We start from the raw sequence: 26,404 nt of genomic DNA, 5'->3' as shown, positions 1-26,404 counted from the left end.
ATTACAAATATATACATGCATGCGCATGCATATATAAACGTATATATGCCTTTGCGTGTGTGATTATGTTCGTAAATAAAATCGTATGTTATTTTCCAACCTCCTTCTTAAGGATTCACAAATAAATAGTGGGCATCTTTCTACGCCAATTAAGTTTATATATATTTTAGTATTTTTATAGATTCACAGGAATCCATTCAAGAATGTTTCATGCTGTACGTATTTTTTTAAGCATTTCAGATCAGTAACAATCTAGAAGAAAGAGGTAGATGAAAAAACTTAAAACACGACAAATCCTGGTTGGTGATCAGAAAAGAAAAGGACAGCAGGCTCACGGACCTCAGCCATGCTTTAAAAGGGAGCAGATATAAGTGGCTATAACTAAGATTCTAAAGAATGAATAATCAGTGTGATACATGTGCCATTTCTATTTGATTTGCTGCTGCTGAAAGATACTGAATTCTGGGGCGCCTGGGTGGCTCAGTCGGTTGGGCGTCTGACTTCGGCTCAGGTCACGATCTCGCGGTCCGTGGGTTCGAGCCCCACGTCGGGCTCTGGGCTGACGGCTCAGAGCCTGGAGCCTGCTTCCGATTCTGTGTCTCCCTCTCTCTCTGCCCCTCCCCCGTTCATGCTCTGTCTCTCTCTGTCTCAAAAATAAATAAAACGTTAAAAAAAAATTAAAAAAAAAAGAAAGATATTGAATTCATTTTCCTTGATTCTTGTTAGACCTGACTTTTCGCCTTTTTTAAGTACACTGTGAAGACTGGATTGTGAGTGGTGTTGAAATTCACCGTGTAGTAGCCTCTCCTGACAACTAGTAAGTAACCTACAGCAAATTACGTTGTAGAGTGAAGGACTGATTTTCATTCAGTGTTCTCAACAATTTACGCTCTTCTCTTTCCTTAGTCATTCTCTGTAGCCTCCAACACTTTTCTGTTGATATTTGTCATTATTTTCGCTGTTCCTAATGGGCCAGGGATACGGACAGCAGCCCCCTTTGTGGTTCTGTCCTCACCTCGCTGAGGGACTGGCCTCCCTCAGCCCTCAGGCACCCAGATTTCTGACTTAGCGTCACTTCCCCTGTATGTCCATAGAGGACAGGGGCAGGGCTTCTAGGTGAGTGTGCGTGTGTGAATGTGGATAAGGGAGATGTGAGTGTGTAAGGGGTGTGGGAATGTTCTTGTAAGTGTGCGCATGTGTGTGTGCATGTGCGTGGATTAGTAAGTAAGGAGGCACCAGAATGTGCAAATAAAGAGTGTATTGTAAAGACTGGATGTGGTAAAGCTTTGGAAGTGTGTGAGTGAGCACACAAATGTGTACACACGTATGAAAGGCTGTTCGTCTGTGTGTAAAGAGTATGTGCGAATGACCGTACAAAGGTGAGTGTGAGCATGTGTGTAAATATATGTACACCTTTACATGTAGATCTGATCCAACTTAAAGTTACAGTAAAAAAGGAGCTACATTTGTTTAAGTTCCTGTCAGATTTTTAAGTATATTTTTCACGTTCCTGTTTATTTTTCACTGCAATGTATTAAACCATCAAATTATGTGTTTATTATATGTAGCTTGAATAGGAACCACCATAGATGTGAATGTGCGCCCAGGGGGCTGTGCAGTTTGGCAGGCAGACGTTTCAGTGGGACCTGGCCAGCCCCAGAGCGCTGAGATCGGATGCGGGCTCTCTCCTGAGCTGCGTCCTCTTAGCCAACCTCACCTCTCTGTGCACCTGCTCTCAGATTTACAAGAAACAAACACTACCAGGAAGAGACTCTAAGGGTGTTTTGTGAGGGTTACTTTAAATACACATTAATTAATTTAAAATTCATTTTAGGGAGCGCCCCTCTATCTGCTAAATGGGACACTGTCCAATTCATAAATCATTTAATATACCCAATGAGATCTTTAACATTAAAAAATAAGTAGGCAAAATTCATTGTAGAATGGTCGTTACACACAGTCTCTCACACACGTACACGTTCACAAGCTTACTCACGTATCCAAAAGCACCTCCCACACTCATGCAAATCCTTACATACACCGCCACACAGCTCCTCACATGCTAACTTGTACATATACACACACTCACACACATCAACGCTATTCCCACACACGTGCACACACTTGTAGGTCATTCACACATGCATTCCCAGACTCCTTACACACTTGCATCATCCTTACACATAGTCACTCAAACTCACAGACTTAAATACTAATTCATGGTAAGTGCTGAGAATACAGCCTGGTAAACAAATTTTTTTTAAAAAGAGACTTTATTTAATAATGCTTGGAAGCTATGTCAATAGGTATAGCATAGACGACCAAAATAAATGGATATACGTTTTCTTCTGAATATAAGAAAATGAGTCGAGAAATACTTTTGGAAATTTAAAAGGTAAACATACACAAAAATTACTTTGATTTTTGCTATTATTTTTAATACTGCTAGGGTTACTATTAGTCATAAGTTTTTCTTAAAAAAAGAAAGCATGTATAGCCACAATCTACCCACAATTTGCTCACTCTTTCTGAAAAGTCTTCTCAAAGTGTGGTACTAAAACCATACATTCTCCAACTGGACTATAAACCACAGTCCTCTGTTTTACAAGTGTGTATCTCCAGAAAGGAGGCAATCCAGCCTCCTCGGGTAAAATGGCAGCTTCGGAGAAACCCAGTTTGGAGAAGTGTGGATCCACCAGCACCAAAGGAATTGTCTACAATCTAAGATGGTTAACACGACTATCACTGATTGTGGATGACTGAATCTCCCTGCAGATCCTAATGATTGTTAGCCACTTGGAAGTGAGCCCTACCTCTTCAGAGCTGGCATGCCCTTCCCCAAATGGGGATGAAGGTTCTAGAGCTGATGTGGACGTAACTATGGAGAAGGTCACTGTCATTTAGTACCAAAATCAAGCCAACTGAGGTTTACTGTCTAAATTCTTCCTTTACGTATCATCTTTCATTATAGAAGGAATTATTTTAGCTACAAATTGGGTTAAATAGATAAATGCATATTCCTAAAGAGGAAAGTATGGCCTTTTAATCCATTGCTAAATGAGATTACAATTATTTTTTTTCTACACACAACACAACACCTATTAGTGTTCAAAACAGGATCCACAGGCACTGACAGACTAACAGTCTATTAGATATAACACACATCATATATAATAATAGATATAATATATACGTTTATGTTGATAAAATGTCTCATGCAAATAAAAAGTTATTTTTAAAGCTCAGTATTTATATTTATTCAAAATATATATTGAACACCTCTACAGGGTAGGAGCTAAGTCTGGCACAATGTTTAATTTTTTTATCCGCAATGACCATGACATTCCATTAAACTCAATAATTAAAATTAACAACCTTCATATTAAAACATGACTGGCAAGATTATTTGGCTATAGTTGCCCATGCCTAAAAATACTTTTTAATTATTAACTATCAATTGTTATTTTAAAATCTACCTGTCCTTTACAATTAACTCCCAAATCTTATGCTATCATGTCCTGTACTAGAGCTCCTAATGAAACTACTGGATCATGTTTATACCTTGATCAATGCTATAGTTCCAAACTTTTCCAAAGGAGGGGTTCCTTTTTATTTTCCCTGCAGAGAAGACAGTAATGTGCTGTTAAAGGTACACATTAGGAGCAGAGCAACCGTTGAACTGCTATGCCACTGAAAATATTAGTCAGCTGTCAGAGAAGCAAAAGACATTTTGATAACCAGCCGCATAGGTCTCTGACTTACTGGTACGTGCTGATCAATACTACTGTTAGAATGTACTAATTTATTGAGTTTAATATTTTTTTGATACATTTATACTTGTCTAAAATTATAGCAGCACTGCCACGGCAACTTCTTACTCAACACGTCTCTGGAGGCAAGGGAAACAAAAGCAAACATGAACTATTGGGACCTCATCAAAATAAAAACCATCTGCACAGCAAAGGAAACAATCAGCAAAACTAAAAGGGAACTGAAAGAATGGAAGAAGATATTTGTAAGTGACATATCAGATAAAGGGTTAGTATCCAAAATCTATAAAGAATTTATCAAACTCAACACCCCAAAAAACAAATAATCCAATGAAGCAATGGGCAAAAGACATGAACAGACACTTCTCCAAAGAAGACATCCAGATGGCTAACACATGAAAAAATGCTCAACATCATTCACCATCAGGGAAATACAAATCAAAACCCCAATGAGATACGACCTGACACCTGTCAGAATGGCTAACATTAACAACTCAGGCAACTACAGATGTTGGCGAGGATGCAGAGAAAGAGGAGATCTTTTGCACTGCTGGTGGGAATGCAAACTGGCACAGCCACTCTGGAAAACAGTAAGGAGGTTCCTCAAAAAATTAAAAATAGAACTATCTTATGACCCAGAAATTGCACTAGTAGGTATTTATCCAAGGGATACAGTTGTGCTGTTTCACAGGGGCATATGCACCCCAATGTTTATAACAGCACCATTGATAATAACCAAAGTATGGAAAAAGCCCAAATGTCCACTGGCTGATGAATGGATAAAGAAATGTGGTGTACATATATACAATAGAGTATTAGTCGGCAATAAAAAAGAATGAAATCCTGCCATTTGCAACTACGTGGATGGAACTAGAGGATATTATGCTAAGTGAAATTAGACAGAGAAAGACAAATATCATATGACTCCACTTGTATGAGGAATTTAAGATACAAAACAGATGAACATAAGGGAAGGGAAGCAAAAATAATGTAAAAACAAGGAGGAGGACAAAACATAAGAGAATTTTAGTTACAGAGAACAAACCAAAGCTTGCTGGAGGGGTTGTGGATGGGGGATGGGGTAAATGGGTAAGGGGCATTAGGGAGGACACTTGTTGGGATGAGCACTGGGTGTTATATACATAAGGGATGAACCACTGGAATCTACTCCTTAAATCATTACAGCACTATGCTAAATAACTTGGATGCAAATTAAAAAATAAAAATAAAGTAAATAAAAGTTATAGCAGCATCAACATTACCTTTTGTAAATCGGTAGCATGTTAACATATAAATAACATGGTCACATGTCTCCCACCTAAATTTTATCCCTGGAAACACGAAGCATAAAACTAAAAGCATATTTTTCTTATTTCTAATGTGACTATCATCCATTTCCTGTGGAATAGGTGATGGTGGGAAAAGGAGCTTTAAAACATGTTAATTTTATGTATAAGTTTTAATATGCTGCCAAACATTTGAAAATGGACGGGTCAAAGTTAAAGAAAAAATGAGATCCGTACCTGTCTGTGATTCCACATGAGTCTATCTGAAGGTCACTGAAGTTTCCAAGGGATCCCTGCTGAACTGAAATCAGATCCACCACCTTGTTACTGACAGAAATGAGTCTCATACATCCCTGAAATCCACCAAGTGGATTTTTACATTTGGATCCAAAGCTGTTGTCAGGACAACCTGATCAAAACAAAACAAAACAAAGTAAGTCAGGATACATCATAATCAATCAGGAGTTAGTACATAGACTGCTTCATTATGAAAAAAAAAAGAAAGAAAGAAAAGAAAAGAAGTAGCCATTTGATTATTTTCTTAAAATTAAAAGAGGGAGGAAGAGCCCCTTGCAGTCATCATTAGTTTGATCTAAATGACAAACTGCAATTTATACAAAGTATTTCTCATTACTACCATAGGATTCTTATGAAATAATGTTACAGTAATTATCATACAATTATTATACTATATTATTATTACATAATATTAAATTATGTATTACAGTTAAACATAGGAACTTAGTCTTTTGGAATGCAAAAAAAGGCATAAAGATTGAAAATGTGCACTGCGCATAAGAAAAGATAAATCAATAACTATGAAATACCTTGGTATTTGAAACTATTTGGGAAAGGAGTTATATTGACTTGGGATAAAATTACCAACCATCTATTTAATTAAATACTTTATTTTTATATGCATATAAAAGCCATATACACATGCATTTTAATAAATCATAATGACTTAATGTCAAAAACATTTCACTGTGATTTTATTTATCCTTTGACTCACAAAAGAATGTTCCATTTATATTGATTTTTTCTAACACTTACCTAAGCCCTGTTTCTAATTATTTAAATAATAAAGAACTATAATATTAACCATTACTCTCTGAGTTTTAATGATGTTCTAAGTGTTTCTCTATCCAAGTGAAATAAATAATTTTATGGAGTATGAGCACATATATTATACTTATGTATTTTTCATTAATCTTTCTTTGCCGTTATGGTTGTCAAGCACTATTACAGTTTCGAAGAATAAGAAATGAATCAGCAACTTCCTAATTCCAATACAATCCACGCTATTTTTCTACCTGAGAATTTCCATTATAATTACATACTGTGACTGAAGATATTTCCCCTTTAATGCTTGTTTTCCTAACAAAACCCATTTATATGGCAAGTGAAGACCAGGATTCATATTTAAAACTATTATCAGGTACACTGAAATATTATATTTTGACCAAGGGAGACTCCGAAGTTTCAGATTTGATGTATCAAGAAAAGGTGATGAATGCTCTTTGAGTATCAATTTATTGCACAGGCCACTACACACGTTTTCGGTGCTTAAAATTCTTCTGTGGTATAGGATATGGTTATTATAACCTCGCTATGTTTTCTAGATGACTTATTAACCAATTAAGAATGTTAAAGTAACAACTGAGACGATAATAGTTCAACAATATTTGGGGGTGACTACAATATGCCAGGAATATAAACAGCTCTGCTAATCTCCTTTTCTCCAGGTAGTGTTTCCTGACACATTTCAAACCATCTCAGAATAAAATAAATTTTGCAATATGCCTGCAGGGAATAAAACTAAGCAAACTCAGTCACCAAGAAAGATGATGGAACTTTCAGAAAGCACATTGTCGTACCATGAGGAACTTTGTATTCCTAGCTACGATGTTTAATAAGCAAGAGATTCTAAGAATAAAGAAAGGTTCAAGCCAGGTTAGTCTCATTAGTCTATGATAACAGGCACCCACAAGTGAATATATTGCAATAGCAAGGAGAGGTTCAGCACTGAACCCGTTTGAGATGGAAGTTTTAAAATATGAAGATTTCTAGGGAATACTTAATGTTGAATTAATGGATGGATCCATTCCTGGAGGCAGTTGGCATGTTAAGCACCTCTGAAGATGACAGATAAATTATCACTCGATGTCACTGCACCAGAAGTAAGATGTCGGCTTTGACTTCACGGTGGTCTAGCCTGTTCACTGGATGGATAATGTTTGATTTACACAAGCGGGGGTGTGAGAATTCTGCACACGGTCTAGTGCCTCCAGTCTGCACCGCACAGTGTGTTATTCTTTAGCACAAAGATCACATGGGGCAACATACAGAAATTAGACATTTATCTGTCCTCAACCCAGACTTAAAATTTATAATTTATAAATGATAAAAGCTGGGCACAATGCACCACAAAGCAGTCCAAATTTGTGAAAAGCACTCAGCTGGGGCTGGGGGGAGAAAGAGTAGAGAACGACGGACAGATAATGGGATCTGGCATGGCATATGGAGAATGCTGTGGTTTCTGAGCAGCCCCCCTCCCAATATAACTGTCACTCTCAAGATGGGCCTAGAATGGATGTACAATGCGGGCTGGTGGAACAGTGGGGCACGGCAGCCATGTTAGGCTGATTGTAGGCTGATAAGATCACCGGAAATTTGCAGCTGAACTGAGACACAAATGGAAGAAAACTTATAAGATCCCATCTCAGAACATGGGACATTTATTCGCTTGAGGATAAACTGGCTAAAGAATTAACACCCTAGGAAGCGCCTTCCACCTAGATAAAGCAGATCCTAGTAATACAGGGGGCTCTCATGCACAAAGAGCTGAAGGTCCAGTAGGGTCAACAACTGTCACAGTTTGCCTTCGGACTCAGGGCATCCAGTGCGAAAACTGGGAAGAGATGATCACCCCACTCCCCTTCCAGTCCACTTCTGGAATCCAGGATTCCCAGCCCAAAGCCCCAAGTGAGCTTCCAGAAGGATGGACCTTCTCTATGAGTCTCTGGAGCACAAACCCAGGAAGAGGAGGGGGGGAGCTGGGCAGCAGAAGGCCTTCTGCTTTCTTTTGAACCCTTGTTCCCAATCCTGGAAGTGTCAGGGTGCTCTACAGTTTGCAGAGCATGAGATCAGTAGAATCTCATGCTTAAAATGTTCTGGTACCAAAGGACACCAACTGAGAACTTGATTGCATTTTATTATGGAACATTCCACAGTATATTGGTTAGGAACTTAGAAACACCTCAATAGCTGCCAGTTAAAAAGAACATGAGAGGGAGAAATACCCCAGATTCGAGACAGTGTTTATCTGGGGAGAAGAGACATGACCCTGGAGGGACAAATGGATATTGATACTATTATCTTTCTAAGCTGGGAAATGCACATGTAGATATGCACAGCATTCTAATTAATATGCTTTAAAATGCACACATGATGTAAGATGTGAGCAACCGAGGACACTGGGTTCAGGGGGTATGGGAACTCTGGGTATCTTTGCAGCTTTCTGATAAATCTAAAAGTATTCAAAGATTAAAAGTTTATTTAAATAAAATGGTGTGTATCATAATAAAAACAAGCAAAATTACAGAGTGCACATGTGATGTAGGTTTCACCATAAAAAAATATTACAGAATGAATAATAGCAATAAAAATTTCCACAAAAATAGGTAGGCATTGTTAAATATGAACATAAAGGATGAAAAATACTGTAAGAATGATGATTCTATTTTCATGATTTACACTTTTATCCAATCCAGTCATTTTTATCTAGTCTTTTTTTTTCCACACTTAACAATATGCGTGTTTTTAAAATCTCTTTTAGTGCTTCTAAATCTTTTCTGTTGAAGTGAAAGCTCTTAGTTAATTTGTTCTCTAGATCTTACCATTTATTAAAGGAATATGCTCCTATGGATTCCCAGAAAATCAATCATATATTCCATGAGGTTTAATAAACAAGTTGGTTCAGAAATGCACAAATCTCGCTAAAGAAGCCAATTACATCTTTTGGGATTGTTGCCACTATGCTGCCATTCACAGTAATGGATTATGTAGGGGGTTTTGTTTGTTTGTTCTCTTTTTTTTTTTTTTTTAAGAAATTTTTTACTTTCCATCCACCTTATTTCCATTTCGTTGGCCTTTGTGGAAGAGCAGCTTAAGACCACTCAGTGCTGGTTCCTGCCCATTCAGTCGCCTGAGCAGGGGGAGCTGTGGACCAGTCTTCAGCAGCAGGCTGAGCGCCCGAGTCAGTAGGGAAATGCCAAACAGGCACAGAGGGCACCCGCCCACCTTCAGGACCAGTCTGTGACTTCAGGGTGAGTGGCAGTGAACTCAGGCGCTGGAGCAGCCCATTCACCCTGAAATTCCTCCTTGGTCACAGTCTTTTCAGCAGCAATCTGCTCCTTCTTTTCAATCTCTTCAGACTGGTGGTCGGCCCTGCAATTAATAACCAGCAGAAGTCTCAGCTCCTGGAAGGCTGCCTGGATCTGGTTAGTGGAGGTTCCGGGGATGAAGTGGCCAGCAACAGGAGCAGCTCCAGGGGCAGAATACTTCAGCCCAGCTTGCTGGCCAGGATTCCTGTATGATACGACGCTAACATCAGCCAGGTTTTCATCAGCAACAATGGCGCACGAGCTGCCAGCAGAAGCTTCTCCCAAATTCTCTTCAGATTCATGATGTAGACGCCATCACCTTTCCTTTTGTAGATGTACTGTCATTCCACTTGCAAGTCAAGGTTGGTGCCACCCACGCGGGTTCCTGCTGCGAAAATTTGACGGCATCCTCCTCCTTCAATTGTAGGACATCGAGGGCTCTGGACTTTGTGAAAGTTTCCCTTTAAGTTATGGTGGGAACACAGAGCAACGCCATATGGACCCCTCCTTGGGTAGCATGGAAAGTGTTTGTTTGAAAGTGTTAATATCAGCCGAATGAGGCATGGTCTCTGTGCTTACTGTCAACTCTTAGAAAGGAATTTGTATTTTACTGATGAATCATAAAGATTGGGCTACTTGCCACCAAATTCAAAAGTGATTCTAGACAGAAGGACTGTTAAAATTCAAAATTGCAGCAATAAAAAACATACCAAGTCAAGATTAGAAATAAGTCTTACTATTAACAGTTTTATACCTTTGCCTTTCTAATGGCAAATCACCTTTGATTTTAATTTTCCACGCTAAAGATTCATTTCCATTTCCAAGGTTTTCTTTTCCAAACTTTTAGTTCAATCAAACATCCCCTGGGCAGGTAAACGCTTCATGTGTCTTTGTTCTCTTAGAGAGATGACCTGGTGTTGAAGGTTGATGCCCTAATTTCATCCACGGTATCAGTGCATTATTACTTAGCGATGAACAGAGGTTTCTATGGCTAATTGAGTTAGATTATTTGCCATTGGCATAATATTGCCCTTCTGCATTGGACAGTAGGAAAGCAATAAGGATGCTCCAGAGGAGCTAAGAGCCACGTTCAGGAAAATACTGCAATAAAACCAGGCCATAAAAATCTGAAAAAGTCATATAAGAACCACTTAACACTAGGAAAATATAACAAAGTTCGAAAGTAAGAACTGAAGAGGGTGGCTAATTTGCAGTCATTCTCATGCAGAAATTGTAAACATAAGTAAATCCATCTCTAAGAAAGGCCTTTTAGGCCATAGTCGGTCATCTGGATTCACTCGACATTTCCATGCTCAACGAGAGGGAGACATTATTCCATACTATTGACATTCGTTAAAATGATGACATCTCCAGGACAAAAGGGGAAATAACTGCAAATATGGGTCAGTGTCCCATATGGCCTGACCTCTTCTCTTACCTCCAAAATAATAGGTGCCACCTGAATAAGTCTGCTCAGACCCCAGGGAAGAAGCAACAGAGGCCACCTGGCCATCCACTACCACACTCAAGTGATTCCTTTTGGCAGATAAGGAGATGGAATGCCACTGCCCATCATTTAATCCAACACCTAGGGGAGATAAAAATCCGTTACAAGAGTTATCTCTCAACAGGGAACAGCATAAGCCGTTGGTTAGGAACAGCAATATACACATCACCCAATCAAGCACAGCACTCCCTTATGTTAACAAAAGGAAACCAAAAGACAGGAAGAGGAGACAAGTGGGTACCCTCTTGGGGAAAATGGTATATGATTCCTTTCTGAGGGTCTCAATAAAGGGAACAAAATCCCCAACACTGGGCAAAGTCTAACCCAATAAAACGATTTATCTGCTTTTTTTTTTTTTTTTACATTTGTGTGTAATCATTTTATATATTTAGCAAAGTATATCAAGTCAATCATTACAAAAATATTGGGAGAGACTATAATCAATATTGAAAGTTTGCCCATATAATACAAAGTTAAAAAATAAAGCAGTGTGGGGGCACCTGGGCAGCTCAGTCGGTTAAGTGTCTGACTCTTGGTTTCGGCTCAGGTCATGATCTCACGGTTTTACGAGTTCAAGCCCCACGTCAGGCTCTGGGCTGGCAGCACGGAGCCTGCTTGGGATTCTCTCTCTTTCCCTCTCTCCCCACCCTTCCCCTGCTCACGTGCTGTCTGTGTCCCTCTCATAAATAAATAAACATAAAAATATATAAATAAATAAATACAGCAGTGTGTAAAACCACATTTACATAGTCGATCCTCATAGTGCAGAGGATTTGCAAATCCACCTAAGTCACCATAATGTTTTTGTAACCCCCAAATCAATACTCAGGGCATCTTTGGAATCATTCACAGAAATGTATATAGAACAGTGAAAAAACGGAATGGATGGACACACGTTTCCAGCTGAGGTTAAACAAGGAGATGACACTTGTTTCAGCTGTCGTATGCAAACACGTTTTCCAACTTTTTGTGCTTTTGGTTGGTGATTTTGCAATTTAAAAGACCTCAGGGGGCACCTGGGTGGCTCAGTCACTTGAGTGACATGGGTCATGATTTCAGCTCAGGTCATGATCCCAGGGGTTGGTGAGATCAAGCCCCTGACAGTGCAGAGCCTGCTGGGGATTCTCTCTCTCTCCCCTTCTCTCTCTACCCCACCCCCGCTCATGTACATGCACACTCTCTCTCTCAAAATAAACTAAAAAAAAAAAAAAGATATCAGTCCTAGTGACAAAGTACAGGTTTGGTGTTACTACATGCAAGAAGGCTGTGATGTGTCTCACAGAGAAAACACACATGCTCGATGAACTTCACTCAGCCATTGCTTATAGTGCAGTTGACCATGAGTTCAATGTTAATGGATCAACAATATATATGAAATAAGGTATCTTTAAACAGAATCACACATAAAACAAGGTTATGGATTGATTGGTTGACAAAAATGTTGTGACCAGAAAGTCACAGGAACCTAACCCCATTAATTCTAGGAGTGATGGTTCAGTGTTTGTTAATGCAGTGTCCACAGTGACTTTCTACAATAGAACTACTGCAAAGAATGAGAATCAACTCCATATATACAATTCTAAGGATACTCCTATTTTTTTGTATACATATGGGGAAGGGCTGAAACTACCCCAATATATCAACAGTAATTTTTTCATCATGGAAAATTGTGGGTTTTGTTCATTTTTATATTTTCCCTGGAGTTCCCAAGATGATATATATGACCAAAATTCACACGAATCAAAAATCAAAGTTTTCTCATCACTTCTAAAAAATAACCTCCCATCCCTCCCACTGAAGCTCCTGTGTCATGAATCCATGAGATGAGTTAGCCCTTTCCTTCTTAAAGGGAATTAAGTCTGTCGGTGGTTGAACATGAGCAGACAGGTGGAATCTAAGCACCTCTATTGTGGATTAACCATCAAGGTTTTTTATATCCATTGAATACTCAATGCTGTATGACTTTACGGATCAAATTAGTAAACTAAACTATGAGTACTCTATTAAACCCAAAGGTCATGGTCTCTTTTCTGTTACTATGTACAATGTACAACTTCTTTACTTCCTCAGCTATTTTTGACCAGCTATTTTTCAGACAGAAAATGTGTAGAAGCTCTGTTAGGCGATTAAGCTCTTTGCCCTGGATTTATTTAGTATAACGCAAATTCCATCCTGGGCACCAAAGCTCATTTTTATACTACATCCAGGAAGGAGAAAAGATTTTCAAAGACCCAACTGGTTTAGTTTGTGAAAGATAATGAGAAAGACCTAAAAACTGAGAAATGAAAAATGTAGGTTAGATACTTTTAGATACCTTTTCTAAGAGTGGGTTCCGAAATAGACAACTGAGGAGTTATGTAATCCCTGATGGTGTGAGATTGGACTAAAATAAATCAAATGCCCCAGATTTGTCATCTAGAGCTTCCTTTAAGAGGATACATTTAGAGTGAAAGCCTTTGTATTGAGCTTTGCGTCACACCTACAGACACCTCCCACCCTCCCTCCCCCTAACACGTGCCTCCTATCAGCTCTCTCAAAGGCTGGGTGTGCCTACAGACACGACTTTGCAGCTCTTATTTAATTTTAGGCTTTCTAGTGGTCGAGGACAGTGCTTCCCAAGCCACCTGTGGTGATGAACATTTTCTGATCTACTGCGGACTGATCCTTTCAAAACCTCAGCGAAAATCAATTACTAAAAATTAAATAAAGAAGACATAAAATATGAGTCCAGCAACCTTGGCCTCGGATGATGCAGCAAGAACTTATTGCTCCAGCAGTGTTTTAGAGCTTAATCCCAATTTTTATACTCCATCTGGAAACAAGTATTTCACCGAATGAGTGTTACTCAGGGACCACACTTTGAGTAGCAGCGCTCCAGGGATCTGCTGGGTGAGGCATGCGTAGGAGTAAAGTCAAAGGCTCGGGAATTTCTTCCCTTAGTACAGAAGCCAGTTTAGATTAGGAACAAAAGATGGCCAGGACAGCCGTTCTGTCATCTGACACAGTTCAGTCACCCACCTAGGCAGCTAGCACGTTGTGAAGTTGTGCTATGGTTGTGGGGGAAACTTCGGGAAGCTATTCTCAGGCCTCACTTATAACAGACACCGCTCACTTATGATGAGGAGGCTTGTTACCCATCAATAGGATTTATTATATAAGTGAAATAATGAACAATCCATTTGATTTCTTTCTCTTAACTCGAGACACTAAAAGGATAATTTTAAAATTTGATTCTCTTTTTTACAGGGTGCCTGGGTGGCTCAGCCAATTGAGCATCTGACTTGGGCTCAGGTCATGAGCTCACAGTCTGTGGGTACGAGCCCCGCATGGGGCTTACTACTGTCAGCTCAGAGCCTGCTTCGGATCTTCTGTTCCCCTGTCTCTCTGTCCCTCCCCCACTCCCACTCATGTCCTCTCTCAAAAATAAATTTAAAAAACATTAGAAATAAAGTTTAAAAATAGATTCTATTTTTAAAGTTTATTTATTTATTTTGAGTGAGAGAGAGAGAGCGAGAGAGAGCACGTGTGCACACATAGGAAAGGGGCAGAGGGAGGGGGGAGAGAGTATCTCAAGCAGGCTCTGCCCTGTCAGCACAGAGCCTGATGCAGGGCTCGAACTCACAAACCATGAGATCATGACCTGAGCGGAAATCAAGAATCATATGCTTAGTTGACCGAACCACCCAGGCACCCTGAGATTCTATTTTTTTTAAGTGTACAACTCCTTCCTGCTTTTGGATCTGATGAGAGGGAGCCCCTTAAAAGACCACGTCGCTGTAAAAGGATGGAAGGTGACAAATCATAGAATTTGCACTCATTCTTGTTCATGATATTAGGTAAGTAAATGCTAATTTTAGCACTGCTCCCACCACTCGTAAGTTTTGAGTTGGGGAGGGACATGTTGTTGGTATAACAATAAGATAATAAAAACAGTTTTTACTGAACTGGTATCCGTAACAGGTATTGTGTGCCTTACATGCATTGTGTCATTTGATCTTCAACACTGCTATTGCTATTCTCATTTTAAAGATGGAGAAAATGAGGCTCAAGTAGGAAGATCAAATCACCCAAGGTAGTGTCCCCCTGGTAAGTTGATTCCAAAACCCACACTCTTCTCTGCCTGCAGGACAGGCAGTTCCTTTACTTTTTTGCTCTTGTAAATAATTAAATTTGAGAAACAGAAAAGCCGCCCCCAACAGCCAGGACGTGGCCTCGCATTCTCAGCCGGGTGATGCTATGGGACGTTGGCGAGCACTCAGAGCGAGCTCTCCCATTGAACACAACCTCATAGAATACCAATATTAGACAAGGTAACTCTGTGACCACACTGAACTTGGACCAAAAAAAGCCAAGACTACTTTCTTATCTTGTCTAAACATAGACGATAACAAGGCTTCTGCGAAAACCAAAGAATTACCAAACTTCCTCCTTGGGATAATATGAACGACAACGGATGTTTTTTGTTTTTGTTTTTGTTTTACATCAATTACCTTATTTCATTCCTCCATCCTTCTAGATAAGATTTACAAAGATACTTAATCACACAATTACCCTTACTTCCTAGCAGCATTTAATCCAGAACAATTTTCCACTTCCTTGAAGCTTCCCCCCAAATGAGCTAACAGCCCCAAGCCTTACAATAAATCACCCTTAACACCTTAAAATTGAGACACGCCCATGGCTCCCCAGGTGTGTGCTCCCCTTGCTGCAATAAGCATTCAGCCCGACTTGTTTGATTACAGGTAGTGTGGTGTGGGCTGTGTGGAAGGCGTGGGCAACGCTAAATGGAATGATGGAAGACCGGAATAAGAAGTAAGAGGGAATGGCAGGTCATAGGGAAGAACACGGCTGTTCACCAGAAATCTCCTCCTCTCCCTCCCTCTCTTCTCCCTCCCTCCTCTCCCCCATCTCCCCTCCCCCCCCGCCTCTCTGTCTCACAAAATACAGAAAGAGGAAAAAGATTTATATCTGCTCCTCATGTACAATCTTCTGGAATCAACCCTAAATTGCCAAAGAAATTCTGTGACAGCTTAGCCACCATCACTGGCTCCTAAGATGAGAATAGGCATCTATGAAATAAGATGTATAAAGAAGGAAAACCCTGCCGGACAGGGTAGGTACTTTGCGAAGGTGCAAAAGGGAGTTATACATAGGCTATTGCTCAAGGAACAAGTGAAGGGTTTTTTCCGTTTTTAAATATCTTTGAGTGCTCTGACAACAGAGCACCCATTAGCTATATTCATCCATTAGCTATATTCGCCAACCTGAACTAAAGTTCCAGGCCTCCAGAAAGCTCTTGTCAAGATGAAAATATGGAGATCCCTGGTGCCGGTCACTTTCGGAGAAAGAGGGAGTTTCAGAGAGTGACAGGTTTACCCTCTGAAAGGTAGGAAGAGTCCAACAGTGAAAGGGAGGAAGGTGAAATGACACAGAACCCTTCTCCTGGGTTAGGCAAATCAAGAGGGCCGGTCCTCTGCTGGGGTCACAAGAATCGCGAAGGTCTAGTAAGTGAAAAAATGCCAGAAACATTTCTTACTCTGCAAGCCTGCCTCACCAGGCCCTGCCCCTGAGAGCAAGAAGCTGGTTTATAGGCCTGATTTTCACCCTCAGCCAAAAGCAGCAGCAGAAATGCTAAATCATAGCAGAATCTCAAATCCTACAATACAGAGTCTGCTTTAAACAGGAAAATACAACCACACTGTTCGTTGGGTTCTTGATGTCATCTGATGATTTTTGCTTTGACATCTGTAAAAGCGACAAAGACTGGAAATATTTTGTGTCATGAGGGATTCTGTAATCCAGCTAATATCTTTTATAATTTAGACTAATATCTTTAATATTTCAAAATGATATAGGTTGACATAATATTTTCAAAGAATTCCAAGTGACATTGTGCCAAACTATAGAGCGCATTAAAAATGTATCCTGCTAATTCAAAGATTTGAACAATTCAGTTCTTCCACAGCATAATTTAATTTTTATGCCACTGCAAAAGATAAAAATGTTGATTCTTTAAAACATGTAAGACTGGGAAGTTATACCTTAGTAGCTAAGAAAAATTGAGCCATCCTTATAAAATGGCAAGCTTCAACATGATATGGTAACAATCCACCAATAAGTATTTGGTTCCCTTTAAGGAGTCATAATAATACATTCTGACAAATGACTTAGTTCTCGAGCCTTGTACAAATGAACCACCCACCCAACTACCATTTACAGAGTCCCCTTTCAAGTGCAAAAGGTGCTTGCCTCGCTGAAACCGGCAAAAATTAGTATCTTAAGAGAAACGGGGAAAAATGGGAGTTGGGGGTCGGTAAGTCAAGGCCCACCTGTGTAATGTGAAGTTCAACAATTTCTCCTAGCCTGGTGTTCATCATTCATCCATAGTCTGCACTCCTTGTTATTTGCTACAGAACAATTACACCGAGTCCTATGACACCACAGTGGATTAGACTGTATAGGAATTTAAATATTAATTTAAAGATTTTCAAATCAGAGTATTCTATATAGACTCAACACCTAGTAATTTATTACATATTCATGCCTGTAAAGTGTTTAGAATGAACCAGCTTCATGGGGCTCACTAGAGTACACTGTACTGAAGCAGTTTCTTTAAGGTGTTGAAACAAGGCTATGCATACAACCACTTCTTAGAATGTCAAATAAATCACAATAAATGACACATTAATGACAAGCTTACATTTTGGGGCCCTCATTTTAGGGAACCTATTAATTATTTAGATGGCACTGATTAATTTGTTTCCTTTGTTTCCTTTTGTCGGGTCTGCAAATCCACCACATTTTGAGCATTACATGAAAAAGTCACAACACAGTAGCTGTTAAAAATTATATTTAATATTGAACTTTCAGCTCCCACATTTAAACTGCAGCGACAGACTGAACACCAATACATAAAGGCTAGGTATTTGTGCGTCCGTTTACACACTTGTTCTTCCTATATTTAGCTTCCAACTGTATTTCTGCCAATTTTCCTCTCATATGCGATTAATTTTGGCCATAGTTAACATAGAGGAGTAGTACAATGGCATCTTTAAATTTTTCTGAAAGATCATTTATTAAACTGATGTAGCAATTCACCCCAATGTGACCTCTAGTTGCTTGGCTTGGGTGTTATTCCATGTGTATGAAAACGTGCTGGAGATCCCTTGTCAAGAACTACATAATTTTAATGAAGAGGCAAAAATATCCCTTACCCAAAGCGCTGACCTAAATTAGGTATTAATTTTCCAAATACTCATACAGTCTCCTTAATTATAGCACTTCTAATCATTAAGATGATAACCGTATTGCCTAGAAGTAGAGAGAATCCCCTCTGGTACCCAAATGGAGAAGTTTGCACAAACCTTTTCATCCTCCCCAATATATCCAACTCTGTACAGAATATATCAGCAAGTGAAGTTACTTTGACTAAGTGCTTGGGTTTTACATCACACACAGACAGAGAAATACAGATCCAAGAAACACTCCTTTTCGTTCACAGACCAGATTAGGCTAATAAATTGTGTTAGACAAAGCCTGGTCTTCCCATGAAGACACCCAGTAAACTTTTGGGCCCATTTCAAAGTCTTTTGCATTTCTCCCAAAACACATTTCCTCAGAATATGTGGATTTATCTGGAGTGGGAAGAGGGTCATGAAAGGAAATTTCTATTCCCCCATAACTATCATTCTGGTTACTAAGAACGGCTAGGGCTGAAGCCACACTTAAAAGGAAATTAGAATCGAGGTCCTCGAAGGAAGAGTCCTGATAATCTTATTAACTCAAGTATTCATTCATTAAACAAACACTAGTTTTTTTTTTTTTTTTTGGTTATGCATAAAAGTTTATGGAAAAGGGACAGAGAGATAATGAAATCTTTCAAACCCATACGCTGTGCCTGCAGGAATACACTTATTACCTGCTGTGATGTCACTGGGTAATTTTCCTGGCTGGTAGAGATTCAGCTTAAGTTTTCCATCATTAAGAAAGAGGAGGAGACCCCCTGAAACCAGCTGAAGTTCACTGAATAGCAGAAGTCCTGCCTTATTCCAGGTTCGAAATTGAAAAGTAGCAGACAGCTCGTCCTCCCCGGAAAAGCCTGGCAGGGCTAAGTAACTCCTGGGGCTGAGAAAAGTCACAGGCACAGACTGTGACTGCGAACAAGAAAAGGACACATTTCCCTGAGAATGAAGCAAAAGAAAAAGCTTTCAGAATGACTCCCATCATGTTAGTAATAGAAACTGAAGTGTCACAAAGGCTGTTTATGGATCTCAAATTACCCTTGATTTAAAACAACAAAAGGCTATCAACATGAAAATTCAAATCCTTGCCATTTATCTTAAAGGTTCTTCAAAATCCAGTGACAGCACGGTCAGGCAAACTTTTCCCTAGGCTCTGGGTGAAATCCATTTTTCCCCAGCTCTCAACTTCTGTAAAGGCATCTAACTCAATGTGACTGAATTCAATACAAATTTATTTAAGCCAATTCTTTGTTCGTATCTTCTCTTGGATTTCTACTCCTTGGGCTCTGGCTGAAAATGCTTTTCTCCTTTGTCCTTTGCTGCCTTTGGTTCTAATCCACCCCATAACATAACCAATATTAACGAGCTACTCTTTTTCCTTCTGTATTTTTTCATATTTCATATATATATATATCCATATATATATCCTCGTTTCCAGGTTTTGTCTTTCCCAGAAAGACTGTAATAAATAACTCGGTATGCTCCTCTGTATATTTTCAGTTCTACGGAAAAGGGTTCTAAATGCAGAACTATATATACTTATATGTTTTAATAAATATTTCCAGCTTCTTTTCCAAAAAGAAGTTAAAATACTCCACAGTTCTACCGGTAATATACAAGCATATCCTTGTCCCCACATCCTTGGCAGGAATAGGTATTATAGATCTTTTAAATTTGCACAAGTTCAATGACAAAATGCCAAAGTGATATATCATTCTCATTTATCTTGCATTTACCTGACCAATAGCAAATCTAAGCATTTTTCACGAGTTTGTGGCTCTTTGGGACTAGCTTTCCTCAGAATGGTCTCTTTATAGCATCAGCCCATCTTTCCTTTTTTCTTGGATACTACAATGTACAATGTACTACTTATACTCTTTTAATTTTTTTAAAGATTTTATTTTTTATTTTTTTAAGTAACCTGTATACCCAACGTGGGGCTTGAACCCACAACTCGGAGATCAAGAGTCTCATGCTCTACTGAATGAGCCAGCCAGGCGTCCCAACATTCCTTTATTTTTTAAACATTTTTGGCTCTTTCTTATTATGCCTGTGTCATCAGATTTACATGTATTATTTCTCATCTAACAGTTTTAAAACAGAGTTTCAAGACACCTTAGACTTGCATAAATTTTCATTAAAATACTATGTATAAAAATTATCTAACTAGTAAAGTATATATTTAAGGATTTAAAAAATCTTTGCCCTCTGAATTATTTAGAAATAGTTAAACATGTTCCTTAACAGGCTTCAGAAATGAAGATAAAGGTTTTTACTTTTCCTGAAAATATTCTTTAGCATGTTTTCCAAATATAGATTTGGAAAGTCAATGAAATCAACTGTACTTAGAAGGATACACATTGGATTTAACCAGTTAGTCTTGGTTAAACAAAGATATTTGGCTATGTTGTGATCCTGTTAAAAGTGAATTAGCTTTCATTGTGGACAAATATCTTGTCCCAGTGAATGGAAAATAAAAGCTGAAGAGTAAGTGATGCTGACCCATAATGTAAAGGCAATTATAAACTAACAAACCTCATAAAACTGGAAACATTTTACCAGCGGCAGTTTGGTCTGATGCTTCATTGGGACAGTGGCCTGCTACCCCGCAAGCAGCAAATCCTCTTGCCAGTGAAAAGTAGGTGTTAGCTGCATGGGCAGTTTCTGGAAGCTCGTTTTGCCAATGAAACACACACATCTACCTACGGCTTTTTGATTTTCCTTTTAAATCATCTTCCCTCTTAACCAAGTATAACTAAAAATCTTTCTGAATGGTATATTCCTATAGATAACATCAATTCACACAGAGAATTAGGAATAAAAAATAAGAAAATAAATATTCCCGTGATGTGCTTTGCGACTGGCTGATATAACACGAGCTTGAATTTATATATCCTGAATTTTGAACAATTAAAGAAATGTATTGAAAAGGATCTACGTTTTTCTTTTCTTTCATGAAGCTTCTTTCTTGAAGCTTCTTTCATGAAGCTAGTTAAGCTGGAAACCGTGTCTCCCAGAATCCTCTTTCCTGGCTGCTTCTGGTTAAAAGTTAGTCAAAAAGGGAGCTTGTGTGGTAGTTGAGGCAAAAGTGAAATGCCAGCCATTTTTTTCCATGGGAGTTTGTTTGTTTGTTTGTTTATTTATTTATGTATTTATTTCCTGTGATACAAGCACAGTGAGGGATGATCACAGAGGAGCTGGCTTTCCTTCACCCTGTTCTAACTCTTCTTCCTGACAGCTGGCCTCCACTTTTCAGCTCCTCTGACAAATGTGAAGATCCAAGTCCTAAAAGAGATCCCTTGTTCCTAAAACTCGTAGTGGTGCTACTTCCCTGACAGACCCCAGACCAATACGGTTATATTTAAAATCTGGTGCATTTCCATAGAATTAGAATATAACGCAGCCTGACCAACATCGCTATTGGGACAGATCGGCAGAGGCAGTGTCATAACGGCCTGTTCGTTTCTTTCACTTGTTATGAACGACCATGGCAAAATATAGTTTTTCAAATGCCTCTCTAATACACATGGATATTATCTGATTCCAGGAACTTGATTCCCTTGATTAAGGGAGGTTGTCAGGGCATATCTTATTAAGGTAGTTACAGAGCAAAGGAAATTGGTCCCCTGGAGTAATAGCATCACAACAAAATGAAATTATCAGCTGTAAAAAAAAATGTTTTACTTCATATAAAAATAAAATAATCACGCTCTGTGAATTATAATTGCTTTAAGTGGAATTAATCCCTTACATGAATATTGCCAAGCAGAGAAAATTTTTAAAAGAGTAATCTCTTAAAAAAAGAGAGAGAGTAATCTCACATCATATCAAGTGGGAATCCAAAGGGAAGGAATTTTATTGTGTGAAAAAGCAACACAATTTCATTCATTCATTTATATGAAGATTCTCTTACCATAGTGATGATCTCTGGTTTTTGTTGCTTGGCCAAATCAATGATATCTACTCCATTATAAAAGAGATTTTCTAGACACCCATGAAAATTTTTATGGGGGAATGACACTGATTTTCCAGGTGCTGGAATCCCTCCGAAGCTGATCTTAGAAAGAAAAATGGCATCAATAATATTGTTTAGTGATTTTCTGACAGTTTGCTTAAATAATTATGATTAGTAACTATAGCTTTAATCATCACAGATAAATCAATTTTTCATCACCCTACACTGCCATGTTGCTAATTTCATATGGATATTTTTAAAAAATTAAAATGCAGATTCGAAAACAAATTTACATGCATTCAGTTTTCATTTACACTAGAGCTTGATTATTCTTACAAGTTACTAATCACATCTGGATGTTTATTGGCTGATGAATAAAAATGCCTCTTTATATCCATGGTAAATCTCTGTTTAATAACATTAACTGGTTATAATGGCGTTTTGTTCTATATGTATTTCCGGCACACACTGGTGTTTGTGCATTTGAATCGACTGATAATGAATTAATTAATCTATTAGTTACTACAACCTCTCCATAAATCTACACTGCTTGAGGGTACCCTAAAGCACACAAAAAAATCATGCAACACACTCTGTATTTACCGGTGGTAATATGATCTCTTGGAGATTTCCTACATGTGATAATCTGTGACTATACATTTCAGGTAAAAAAGAAAACTCTCTCTCTCTCTGATAACAGATTAACATATCATCAGAAAGACAAAGCCTCAGTAGCATATGCTCAAATCTGCTACTGTGAGTTAGGTCACCTTGGGAAACATGTCACCAGGACTTTGATTTACTCTGAAAGAGGGAAGGGGTGCTGTCTCTACAGTATGTTTTCTTTTGCATGGCTGCGCCACATATACATTGTAAAAATCGGCATTAATTGGAACATAACTATCACACCTCATAATCAAGGTCCAGGTAACTGAATTCTCCCTGGGCGTGGAAACGGTGCCTGTGCTCATCCACTGTAAAGTTCACTTGTCTGCCCAACCGTTGGATCAGCACTGAATGCCAGTGCTGATCATCCAGCAGGCTGCCCAGGGTGAGATTGATCAGTGTGTGAGCAGAGGGCAGTTTGGTTTCACCTTAGAAGAGAAAAAAACAACAGTACCATTATTTCCAGTCTAAAAAAAAAAAAAAAGTTTCCCCTTGGGGACCAGGATCTCTCATAATTGCAATCTTCTTCCTTGCATTCCATCCGAAACACTGGCATGGATTTACCTGGAGTTTGAATATAATATCCTCTCAACCTTGCTGGAATTTCTTCCACCATTAATTCTTTTTATTAGTATTTCCCATCACATGCCATTTGCAAAGTAAAATGTATCTTTGCTACAATTTCATTATTTTTACTAGCTCAGTATTTTTCAGGGACTCGTCCCTTTCTTCATGATGTTTGAAAACAGCTATGTAGTTCTCTCGGCACTAAGCAAAAGAAACATCAAATGAGGGTCTTGCAGGGGTGCCTGGGTAGCTCAGTTGGTTAAGCGTCCGACTTAGGCTCAGGTTATGATCTCATGGTTCCTGGTCTCAAGCCCTGCATAGGGCTCTGTGCTGACAGCTCAGAGCCTGGAGCCTGCTTCAGATTCTGTGTCTCCTTCTCTCTGTCCCTCCCCTGCTCACTCTCTGTCTCAAAAATAAATAAAACATTAAAAAAAAATTTTAAATGAGGATCTTGTACAATTTGCAAAATAGGAACCATTTTTATACCTAAGTATGATACTGGTGTACATATAAGGCCCTGAATCTGGAAATAAGGCACCTTAATTGTTATACGATAAGCTATAAAAGCATAAAGTTACTGAAGTGATATCTAAGTGGCCAGACTGTCAAACACTTCGCCAAATAGATTTACCTGAATTAATAAGTAAAAAGAGTTTTCCTCTTCGTAAGTCCAACGTGATATGATCTCCATTTTGCCCTTCCCGGTGGAGCAGAATTCCATCACTCTGCATAGTTTTAAATTTCAAAGAAATAACATCCTTTATTGGGCTCAGGGAGTTTTGATCAAATCTATAGACAAGGGAACTTTTTCCATCAAGATCAACCACTTCTGATCCTAAAGACAAAGACATTAAAAGTCATTCTAAAGGATAAATATACTTTTTATTAAAGCATTTTAAATGCGCATATATGTACATATGAATGTACATATATATACACGCACATATATATATACATACACATATATACATATATAAAGCATTGTGCATACACACATGCACGTATAGTTCAGTTCCAAGCCAATCATGAGGGAAAATAAAAGCTCGTGTCTAATTCCCTCGTGATGCCTGGGATTGATTCCATTTTAGTCTTTGCTAACCTATTTACAAAATCATTATCTAGAAATACATCTCAAAATGTATTCCTAATTTTCTATTATTGAAAGCTATTTCTTTTCATTCAATGAAAAAATAAAATCAAGAAAAAGGTTATGATCAATATCCATACAACCACTTTGCATATTTCACCATCAGTATTTTTAATCATGTTCCTGAAGTGCTGAAGGCAAATGGTGTTTAGCTCCTGAAAAAATGGTTTTGATATCTCAAAAATTCTCTCACACATGCTATAGATAAAAGATCTGCATAAAAATATAAACACATCCATCAGACTCATCAAATGCCATCTCAAGTATATATTAACCTGACCTTTGTGCTTTGTTTTATTATTTTTGTGGCTAAGTAATAGTATTTAAGAGCAATGCTATCTTCTGTCTTCTAAAGAGCATCACTGGAAAGATAGCCACTTAATGATATTATAAGGGCTTTTCTGCTGCATTTGTGTCAAAACTGTGACATTGACATGTTTTTTCAGCTTTCTGACAGTGTCTTATCTACTCATTGTCAAGATCACTTTTATTCAGTTCATCTGAAAAAAGATGTCATGTTATACCAGTAACATAACAGCATATCTGTCAAAATCAGTTGCACCCAAACAACAGACACAAAATAGAACTGATAATACTCAGAAAGCCGAGCAGGGTTTTCTACATTTCGCAAGTCAAAGATTTTTTTTAAGGCAATTACCTTTGCGAGTACATTTATGTAATAAATGAAGAAGTTAGGGAAACCCAATGAAGCTATTTTTCAACCGGTTAGCTGACTTTTCCCAGTCAATGAAATGACATTAAAGTTTACTCGTCTTGTTTCATTTGACAAAATTATTACAGCTACTTGTATGCCCAAATATACATTTCATTCAGATTATCCATCATATTTAATGTGAACCATTTATATTCACCACCCCCCCCCAACTTTTTTCAACTATTTTATGCAGCTATCTTTTGAAAAATCAGAGGTTTGATTTTTCCACATCTTGTTAATGTGCTTATAAAGAATTCATTCACCAAATGCACATGAATAAACATTGCATTCTGTAGAAAGAATAATGTTAACTGAACAATTATTCCTTGTTATATAGCTGAATGAATGTGCATGGTAAAAACATAACTCTGTGTCAAATACAAATAATGTGTTCTATGATTATTAGATTACAATAAATTAAGAAAAATTCCAATAAGACAGACTTTAAATGCTGATGCATTTGGAGCAATGCAGTTATCTCTGAGTTAATGTATTGCTTAAAGGCAACCATCATAATAATGATTTTACTTTAGATAAAGTCTATTTTTGGAATAAGCTACCAAGAGAATTTTTTTTCCAATAAAGGTTTAGCCTGTGTTACTTTACCCCACTATTTCTTTCTTTCTCTTCTTCGCTATTATTATTATCACATTATAATGGTCATAATCATCCTTCATGGCACCTAAAGCTTTTGTGCCTTGTATATTTCCATCAGCAACAAAGGAAAGTGAAAAATGTGTCAGACAATTGATGTCTAAAGCAATGGTATACTGCTTCATCTCTTAAAATGAAGTCACTTGCCATTTTCTTTCATTCTTACCTATTAACTTCTTACTCCATGGATATTAACTAAGAAATCTGAGACATTCAGAAACAATAAGTATCTATTCAGCAAATCGTTTGTGAGACCCTGTGATGGATGCTGAGATCGAGAGAGTAATCAACACCAGCACAGCCCCCTGCCCTCATGGAGCTGACATTCCATGAAGGTGGACACTGCTCAGCAAGTGAACAACCATGACAGACTGATCAAGGTCAACAGAAGACTGGCTCTTTAGTTAAGGTAGTTGGGGAAACTCACCTCTCTGATCTAGAAACCTCACTACTAACCTCTCTACTCCTCACAGTCTTCAAGTCCTACACGTGTCCCCATAAGCTCTTAGAA

At 38.3% G+C, this 26,404-nt stretch overlaps 1 protein-coding gene and 1 non-coding gene across 6 annotated transcripts in view; one reads left to right on the top strand and one right to left on the bottom strand.

The window, feature by feature from the left end:
- CNTNAP4 (contactin associated protein family member 4) overlaps window positions 1-26,404 on the bottom strand; it is a 253,966-nt gene that overhangs the window by 81,496 nt on the left and 146,066 nt on the right. For 4 of the 5 annotated variants that reach the window (XM_058706376.1, XM_058706373.1, XM_058706374.1 and 1 more), the window contains 6 exons: window positions 24,009-24,212; window positions 23,054-23,238; window positions 22,103-22,246; window positions 18,867-19,128; window positions 10,880-11,029; window positions 5,294-5,465 (listed from right to left, as the gene is read on the bottom strand). In XM_058706376.1, coding sequence (XP_058562359.1) covers window positions 5,294-5,465; window positions 10,880-11,029; window positions 18,867-19,128; window positions 22,103-22,246; window positions 23,054-23,238; window positions 24,009-24,212 — 1,117 coding nt within the window. Of the gene's footprint in view, window positions 1-5,293; window positions 5,466-10,879; window positions 11,030-18,866; window positions 19,129-22,102; window positions 22,247-23,053; window positions 23,239-24,008; window positions 24,213-26,404 lie in introns of those variants that run through there. The other variant, XM_058706377.1, reaches the window with a different exon arrangement.
- TRNAR-UCG (transfer RNA arginine (anticodon UCG)) lies at window positions 470-554 on the top strand. The gene has a single exon. It is a non-coding gene; the product is annotated as a tRNA-Arg (tRNA).

This window comes from Neofelis nebulosa, chromosome 17 (assembly GCF_028018385.1).
Source record: "Neofelis nebulosa isolate mNeoNeb1 chromosome 17, mNeoNeb1.pri, whole genome shotgun sequence".
NCBI lineage: Eukaryota > Metazoa > Chordata > Mammalia > Carnivora > Felidae > Neofelis > Neofelis nebulosa.
The sequence above is the reverse complement of the archived record's forward strand: the minus strand, read 5'-3'. Positions and strand labels throughout refer to the sequence as shown.